This window comes from Bactrocera oleae, chromosome 2, assembly GCF_042242935.1.
Source record: "Bactrocera oleae isolate idBacOlea1 chromosome 2, idBacOlea1, whole genome shotgun sequence".
Classification (NCBI taxonomy): Eukaryota; Metazoa; Arthropoda; class Insecta; order Diptera; family Tephritidae; genus Bactrocera; species Bactrocera oleae.
The window spans coordinates 89,623,104-89,632,486 of record NC_091536.1 but is presented as its reverse complement, the minus strand read 5'-3'; the positions used below and the strand labels follow the sequence as shown (position 1 = coordinate 89,632,486).

The 9,383-nt window shown below is 33.9% G+C and overlaps 2 protein-coding genes and 1 long non-coding RNA gene across 3 annotated transcripts in view; 2 read left to right on the top strand and 1 right to left on the bottom strand.

Annotated features, from left to right (window-relative positions):
* Positions 1-1,370: 1,370 nt before the first annotated feature.
* On the bottom strand, positions 1,371-2,262 carry LOC138855774 (uncharacterized). Its single transcript, XR_011394847.1, has 3 exons — positions 2,048-2,262; positions 1,914-1,978; positions 1,371-1,841 (listed from the first exon to the last, which is right to left on the bottom strand). It is a non-coding gene; the product is annotated as an uncharacterized lncRNA (long non-coding RNA).
* A 1,297-nt stretch (positions 2,263-3,559) lies between these two features.
* On the top strand, positions 3,560-4,252 carry LOC138855772 (uncharacterized). The gene is made up of 3 exons (XM_070105737.1): positions 3,560-3,737; positions 3,824-3,888; positions 3,946-4,252. Exons 1-3 carry the CDS (start codon positions 3,634-3,636, stop codon positions 4,149-4,151), a joined length of 375 nt encoding a protein of 124 aa, XP_069961838.1. The 5' UTR covers positions 3,560-3,633; the 3' UTR covers positions 4,152-4,252.
* Positions 4,253-5,456: 1,204 nt separating this feature from the next.
* LOC138855849 (cadherin-99C-like) overlaps positions 5,457-9,383 on the top strand; it is a 115,784-nt gene continuing 111,857 nt past the window's right edge. The window contains exon 1 of the mRNA XM_070105963.1: positions 5,457-6,057. The gene's annotated coding sequence lies outside the window, so the exon portion shown is untranslated. The remainder of the gene's footprint in view (positions 6,058-9,383) is intronic.

The window sequence follows — 9,383 nt, the reverse complement described above, 5'->3', positions numbered from 1 at the left end:
GTGCATGCAATTGTGCGGCCGCTTCTTCGCTTCAGACTTCTTGCAGCATTTTAACTACCAAATAATATTTTCTTATTATTCAACTCTTTTTCGTGTTACAAGTATACTTTGCTTTTCATTATTCCGCTTAGATTCTCACGTCAATTACTTGCAGTTACTTGGCTACACTACGCCATTCACCGCATGCAACAACACTCCCTAATGCACCTTAGCCATGCGGACATTCAAGCACTCGTTCATTCATGCTCCCGTTCGCTCTGCGGTGTGTGTGCATTTCCCAGCTGACTTTTGAATTTTCTTATTTGTCACACCGCACAACAACAAACAATGTAGCTCACATATTGGTGCGCATTCGCCTTCAATTGTGTTGCACGTTGCTTCCAGGTAATGACATTCGGAACTTTTTTTTTAATTGTGTGTGCAACACGTGCAAACAACAATTACTACATGTCGTCACCGCCATTAGTTTTCCCCAAAGTTTTTTCCCTCGGTTTCCTCTTCTTATTCGTATTTTTGTTATTGTTTCGTTGACATTTGGGTTACCTGCCATACAAGCTGTGCTGTCTTTTAACTGCTCCGGCCAGAGGTCACAAATTTATTTCAGTTCATGTGCGGCAAGTTATTTGTGTTGTTGTTGTACATTTATGTTGTAATTTTCGTCTATATTTCTTGCTTCTTGCGTTGTTTGGCGTTTCAGCATTCCAAACATTTCGATTTATTAGCCATGCAACGCATTTCCTTTGTGGCAATTTCGTGCCTCTGTGCGTGTGTGTGTTTTTACGCCTTAATGGCGTGTCGAAGATGCATTAAGAGGCATTTAGGCGGACAGACACTTCACTCAAGTGGACTTAGGCTAATAAAGCCTCGTAAACATATGTTCCTTAAGTGTAAATATGTGTGTTGATGTAGGTGTAGACAACATTTCTAACAATTTATAGAGCATGAGAGCTGTTAAGCTTTTTTTGAGAGTTCGTATTTTGAGCCCATAATTTAAGTTCATTGAATAGTGTGAGGCACCTTTTCGAATTTTTGAATATCAGAATGTGTTCTCACAAATAGACTTCCGGGCGCTGTGTGGCAATGAATACAAATTTGCATACTTACATATGTATAAGTTGAGGTTATTACTTTCTGAAAAAAGATGGCTGCACCGACCAAGTATAATAGTAAAGATACCCAAGGGTGTAAAATTGCAGCCTAATACCAGCTCTTGAACTTTCTGTAGTTGGTTTGAGAATACTTCTTTGGTATATATTTCCCATAACTTTTTTTTTCATTATAAGGTAAGCATTTAGACAATTAGATACAGCCCTTGCTTGGTTGTGTATGAAGACAAAAATATTAGTACTTTTTGTATAGTTGCATGTACTTTTATTAACACAAACTATATTTTTAACATATTTACGTTTACTAACGGCTCAGAGCATATATCAGACTTAAGATTAAATTAATACTGAAGGTTAGTATCATTTATAATACAGCATACAAGTTTTTCGTTTTCGATATTTTGTAATTCTTTACTAAATTTCAAGCATGAGTCCATTTGATCGTTGCTTTCATCTTTGTCCGTTTAAAAATTCGTTTAGGGTTCCAGCATCCAACGTCATATTAATAGATATATTCTGAGTAAACTGGTTTCACACGCTTTGACATATTTATTATCGATGGCATTTTTTTGTGGCATAAGTCACTCACTACTTCACTACACTTATAACAACTACAAACCAGAGGCGGCAAGCAATTGCTGCTGGTACCAAGCTCCTGGCAAGTCTCACCTATATTTCTGTAACAAACCATGCGAGATTCGCAATTTGTGCGGTTCACATTTAAGTCGAAGGCGCCTACGGAGGGGTTAAAAATTTAAAATTATATATTCGATTTGGGAAGATAGAAAATGTAAATTGTGAACTTGCCATGCCCACACTCTCTGGGATCCACTGAATTGCCGGAGTCACACTCATTGCGTGCAAGAAGTGGCCTTCGATTTAGAAAAATTAAGTAAAAATAATGAAATAATTGCAATAATAAAATAAATATTTATACTCACATTCCTTCGGTCGTCCGATGCAAGAAAACCAGCATGAATACCAGTAGCCAACTTTGCTTTAGTGTCGAGTACATATGTGAGAGCACGTTAATACTTGGATACATTATAGGTTCTTAAAATTGTATTCCAAGACTTTTTCGTTAAAATAACAGCACTTGATGCTGCTGCTTCAAAGCTGGTGAAGCGTTTGATGGTTTTCCTTTGAGTTTGAATATCCTTTTATATGCAGCTCTCTGGCTTTATGGTTAACATTTAATTAATTCAAATTTATGAGAGCTAAAAATACTTTATTAATTATTCATTCATAGATACTTAGGCGTTTAATGATATTATCATTGGTCAACTGCGCTTGTCTGTTATAACAAGGGTGAGTATAATTACTTTAAGACTTTAATTTGAATATGTCTTATTGAATTCTGATTATAATAATTTGGTCGCTAATAACACTACTCAACAAATCTGAAGCAAAAACTTGCGACTGATGTACTAAGAGGTCTGTGGGGGTATTTAAAATGTCCTAATTATGAATTTGAGTTCAAAACTTTTCCATAACGCACAGAAAGTTTTGTCATTTTAGTGAATGGTGGTGGTTTGACCCCTACACCTCTTAACTACAATATAAAAAATCACACGAGTTAGGAAATGTTTGCTTTCATTGTTGGTTCAAGCAACACAAAACTAGCACGAAACAGCCTGTGGCATCACAATAGCAAAATGACTGTAAGCTAATGTGATATTTCTTTAGTATTGGTGTTGGCATTGGTAATGGTAATCTTTGAGGGATTGAAATTGATATTTGTATTGGTAATGTTGTTGGTTTTGATACATGAGATCATATTGACATTGGAAATATTGTTGATGTTGGTATTGACACTGGTATTGGTATTGATATTTGCATTTGTATTGGTGTTAGTATTAGAATTAGTGTTGCTTTTGGTTTTGGTATTGGTTTTGGTAGTAGTATTGGTATTTGTATTTGTATTGGCATTTTATTATTTCATTTGATTACACTCTGAAAATAGGTAACAAAAGTTAACGAGATAAATTTTGACGGTTGGTCTGTCATCAGATATACTTACATATTTATAAAGGATGATACACTAGTTCTAGTTGAAATTGTGAGATAACAGTGCTCACTTCCAATTAACGGTCGTGTTTTAAACCACATAAATAATATTTTGCTAGAAATTCTCCATCACTAGTAACTTAAATGCTTTAATATAGTCACCCCATTGACCTACAGCAGTGTTCTGTCAATTGCTTACTTACGCACATATTCGCGCCACTTCATTGAACAATAAGTAGCGGTCAAGGGTAGAATGATGACAATCAAATTATGACCGACAGAAACACTAAAGCAAATTGAATTATTCAAAAGTCACGAGCAGCATTTTGAATAATTAATTAGAAAATTGTATAAATTATTAGAAAAGGATTTGAGTGAAAACCAGTTGAGAGAGCTATAAAAGGATGGAGCAAACAACATCGACAGCATTAATAGCTAACCTCTTAAAGCGTAAGGTCTCTCAAACGAAGGGTCTCTTAAACGAAAAGTTCAAAGTTTTGTTTAGAAAAAATTATTAAAAATGGCTTCTTATCGAAGTGCACGTACACACATCGGTTGGTTCGCCAAGCTGAGCTTGACATTGATAATTGCCTTAGTTTTGCGACAAAATGGAATTCAAGGGCAGTGAGTATATAGTGTTGTACAAGTATTAGTATAATATTTTATTTTACACAAATAATAATTTATTTTATAAATTTTTATTTCCAAAGGAAATCATTCGGCCCCTCCATTAATTGTGGCCCAAACAGTGTGTATCCTGAAAGTTGCAAATATGGTAAGTTATACAGAGCTTTTTACAATTTAATGTTTTAATTGATTTCGCATTTCGTAGGCAGCTTCAGTATAAATTTTAATCCCGAATTCTGTCGTCCACGCACACTATGTCGCAAGGGTGTGGGTGAGGTCTGCCGTGAATATGGCGGAAGCAGCGATTGTAAACCGGGTTTGAACTGCAACTGTTATCGTCGCTGTAGTGAACATCCCGATACCTGCTCATTTTTTGGTAACGGTATATTGGATTTGAATACTAAAAATTAGATAAGGGAAAAAATAGGTTTTAGACAATTTTCTACGCATAACGGTTTAGACGGCTCAGCAGCATTAGTATGTATACAGTTTTTATATAGAAAAATCATATTAATAATTTTTCATAATTGTAGACTATAGTATAATATTAAATTAGTAAGTTCACCATGCTACTGGATGGGAATTTAAAAATATTTATAAAAATATTTTAAAATTAATAAGATAAAATAAAATCGTAATAATGATCCATACTCAAAACTATGAGCAAATATTCAAAATCGCTTGCTTGTGTTTTTATTTGTTTTATGTAACATAAAAATCTATTAAAGCGTTTTAAATACTTTTCTGTTACTAGAACACATTTTTGTAGTTTTTTTGTTTGATACTTTCTTCTAGAGAAAGCTTTCAACTACTTATCGATCTCTTGAATAATTATACTATTTTATTTAGAATTTAACTTGTTCGAAAAAATGTCTCATCTTTGAAAAATAACATGGGTTCTTAAGATTAAAAATAAAAAATTCCGATCTCCATAATTATTTACCGGATCAACTTCAAAGTTACCGAGAATGTTTTCAAACATATGTACATTCGTTATATATACAAACAAAGAAAATATATTTTTTTGAAATAAAATATGGATATATCCCCTTAATTGACTTAATGCCAACAATTATAACAGCGAACTGTTACCAACAGCAGCATTCAATTCCATAAACAGAAAATGTTGAAAAATAACATTTGGCCAGAGAATGTTAATGAATAACACTGATTTAACATTGACTGCTTTAACATTCTCTGTCTTAACCAGAGCAGAGAATTTTACCATTTTATGTTAACAAGCTGTATTCGGAAAATATTAAAATATGTTCTTCTGTTGCTGCCACCTGTGAGCATTTAACATAACAGCAAAGTGTTAACTTACAGGTAACAGTTCCAACTTGAACAGTCGCAACAATGATTTCCATTTTCGTCATTTATTTACAGCATGAACACCGGCTGTGCACCTGTTGATCCAAAACGAATCAAACAGTCGGCAAGTCAACACTCCAACAAGTTGGCCATACAGCCAACTAGCTAACTTTCCAACTAGCAAGCAATCCAACACCAAACCCAACAAACATCGCAACAAGCGATCCAACTTCTCATTCTCTCTTCACCTGAGCACAGCGCTGCATTAAACATTCACAAAACCAGTTCCACATCTATGCAAGTTGCCATTATTCCAATGCCATTGCATTCCGCCGGCTTTTCGGGTGTTCCAGGTGTGCCAGTTCGGTCTGCACTTGTCTCTCGGTTTCGACGCGATTCAGTGTTGAACGAACTTTTGCTGCGTCCAGTCAACGTGAATCGCGAGTGTTACTTTTCGTCCATCCGCCGTGTATTAAACTAAAAACAAATACAAACACACAAAGTAAAGTCAACATTTGTTGCCGTTGTCGTGTTTATCCGGAGCCTACGTTACTCGCTTGGGCTTAGTGTTGTTTGTGTGTTTGCTTGCCTGCCTGTTCGCTTGGGACAGATCTACAGCAGTGAAGTGGAAACAAGTTTTACGTCCCAACTTCAGCGCGTCCGCCTAGTTGGTAGGCGTTTATGCGCCATCGCTCCCCTCTTTCCGAGCCCAGCATCGGTCCACACGGCACGTCACCCCAACCAAAGACGTTTTTGTCGCTTTTGTGTTTGTTGTTCGCGCTCTGCGCTCGGTGTGTGTAATTCACTCGTTCATAGTTCTCTCCCTCGCTGCTCCAAATTCGCCTGTGCATTCGCGTTCGTACAGTTAATTTGCATCGTTTGTGTTGTTGCATTTGTTGTTGCCGTTACTGCTGCTGCTAACTTGCAGTCTAAGCCTTCTCGGTAGGGCTGCTGTTGCTGTTGTTTTTGCTGCTGCTACTGCTGAGTTTTGTGTTTTGTGCAACAGGTGAATTCAATTGAATGAAAATGTGTCGAATTGCTTTAGTTGTTTTTGGTTTAGGTGGGGGAGCCGTAAAATATGCCTATTCTTAAGTAAATTAAAGTGTGCTGTGCTTGTGTGGGTGTGCGTGTTTTATTGTTGCGAAAAGCGATAGGATTAAAGGACTTGGTAATCTGAGTAGTGTTTTGAAATAATTGTCCACTTGCTCGTGACAAATTTCTTCTGCGAACAAAAGTGAAAAGGGTTAAAAATAATTGTGCGCGACAACAAAAAGTGATGACAAGAACAAAATATAACACATAAAAAAACAAAAATAGAAAATATATAATATGAATATGCAAAAAGTGTCATTTGCTGCGAAAGTTTCGCACATAGCATGCTGAGATTTTTAAAGTTTGAGGATTGTCGAAACAAAATGCATATATGAAGAATAAAACGGAAAACGACAGCAAAAATGAAAATTGGTTTTAAACAATAAGCATAAATTAAGAATAAAAAAGTGATTTTAAAATATTGAAATTCATGGAAAAATTTAATATTAATTTTTTTTTACTTTATTTCTAAAGAAATCACCGCAAAATTTATTCTATGAAAAACAAATCTAAATAAATTTAAGTGCTAACTTGTCTTAATGAATATCCTACTCATTCACATTCATTTGTTAACTGTTTATTGTTATTGTTTAAAACGTGTGTTTACTATCGCAAGAATGCATTACCGTTAGAAATACGCAAATTTAACGCAAAAAGAAAAACAGCAATACTCCAAATTGAGTTTTATTTACAAAATTTTGTTTTTCAAATGTGTAACAATATATGCCTTTCAAAAAAGCGATATATAACAAAAAGCTTTCTTAATATAAAAAAATTTAGTTACAAAAATATTAAAATCATTACAGAAACAATTATTACTATTTTTATTAGACACGTTAGAACCACACTACCTGCATGTGCAATTATTAGGAATGATTCTTAAAATTATACTGAATGACAGGGTCTCAAAATATATATTATATAATTAAAAAAGTGCATTAATGGTTGAAATAAATTGAAAACCATTAGTTTAATGTGAAAGTAAAAAAAAAATTTCTTTTAAATATTAAAAAACCTGACATTTACAAAATTTTAAATTTGCAGTATTTAAAGTTTACAAAAATTAAAATAATATTTTATTAAATATTAAAAAGAAATTTTAACTTTAAACATTTAACATAAAAAAATTTTTCTTTTCTTTGAGCGCAAAGTAAATCGAAAAAATATTAATGATTTGATTAAAATTTACGAAAGTTAGTGTTTGAAAAAAAATTGGTGGTTCTCAAAGAGATGTTTAAAATTCTTTCAATGAAGTTTCAAAATATATTCCTTAACTACGTGTAATATATTTAAATTATAATTAATAAAACAACTAAAAAACCGTATAAAAATTTAAAAAACATTTATTTTCGGAATGTAAACTGTGTACAACTGTTAAATGTATATAAATGTATTTTTACATATGCATTCCAGTTCAAAATCAAAAATAAAATATATTCGTCTTAAAAACTTGTGTTTTTTTTTCTGCTCCTAAAGTAAGTTTTAAATATAAATTATTAAATAGACAATAGAATATTTTGATAGAAATTTCAATTACATTTTCTTACAAATTAAAAAAGGTAGAGTGTTTGGAGCCGAAAACTTATTTTTTATAAGAACTTAGATTATAAAATGATTTATTGGATGAAAATGAATGTATATAAACCTTGAATGTTTTTGAAATTTTTTTTTTTTTTGACGAAAGCGTGCCTTTGCAATATCGAGCATTTTAATTATTTTAATTATGCTTCTTCGATTCAAAAAAATTAGAAATTAAACACCGATTATAATCCAAGATTTAAAATTATTTAAGTTAACTAACACAACTGATTTCATCATATATCATTAATTACAGAAATATTTGTCAAGCTATAGAAACTGTAAATGCTAAAATAAAACTTTTATTTCTTTCTAAAATCAATAAATCAGGGTACAAGACAATTAATAATCAAATATTAATATTTCAAGCAATAAAATTTTATATATTTTAAATAAAAATATGATTTTTCAAAACACTGTTGGGAGTAAGAACGGAAGGCTGAGAAATAAATCCATTTTGACTTATACAAGCTCTATATATACGAACCTTAGCAGTTTGTTAAGTTCTAATTGCAAACAAACGGTTTGAACTTCTTAAATTGTTGGTAAATATTTTACCAAAAACTTACTTCCAAAAGTAACGATAATAAACAATTACTTGTATTGCTGATTGACAATACTTATCACTCTGTAATGACCCACTTTACTAAACTGCAAGAAAAAACAAATCACTGCACAAATTTCTTTCTCTCAACGAGAATAAACCAAATCACGCGTTTATCAATAGAATCCGAAAAGAAAATCGTTGTATTACACTAAAGAAGTGACTGCTACCAGAGTCGTATTGCTTCAAGGCTCGGCAAGAAAACAATAAATAAGGAAAATCATACAGAAAAGCAAATACAAGCTATAATAGTAAACTAGCAAAAAAGAATAGCAAGAAACCAAAAAAAAACTGCAACACCTCTACGCAACGCCAAAGTCACACGCGTGCGTCAGACAATTTGGACGACCCAACAGTCAACTAAACGCTGTACGCTAATGACATTTACAGCATGGCGGTCGAGACACTGCCATGGTCATCGCTCGCTGCTTGTCGTCATTCCGTTTACTTTCTAACTGGATATGCGCTTGTGTGGCAGGCAACGCATCATGTTTGCCATTGAAAGTGTGCGTGCGCGCTTTCTAACGGTACATGCGTGCATTTGCCATTGTGGCAATGCGAAAACAACGGGAGAAAAGAAAAAAGCCAACCGAAAGAACACAAAAACAAAACCCTTATTGAACAAATTGGCGTTGAGTCTGCATTGCAGCTGCTTCTTCTTCTTAATCTTATCTCCACCGACCAACTTTTGAAAATTCAAACAAGTCTTTATTTTTATAAATTTGCAGTTGTTGCTGTGATTGTTGTTCGTGCCACAACCATTGCTGCATGCACTTTATTATTATCTATTTTCATTGTTGTTCTCTTCACCGATTTTTTCCTGCATTGCCGGTTGCTGCAACTGTTTACCTGTCGTTACTATTTTGCGGCGTAGCAGTTGACCTCATTTCCTTCGGCTGCCACTTGGCTGTTGGCGCGTCGCCGCTGCTGGTGCTGCTTTTGTGCCGTTAACCAGCCAGGCACCCAGCCAGCTCCAGGCGGCAACAAAAAGCATGGCAAGCAAACAGCTGTGGTTGCACAGATGCCCTGGCGTTGCAAGCGGATTTCGTTGCCACAGG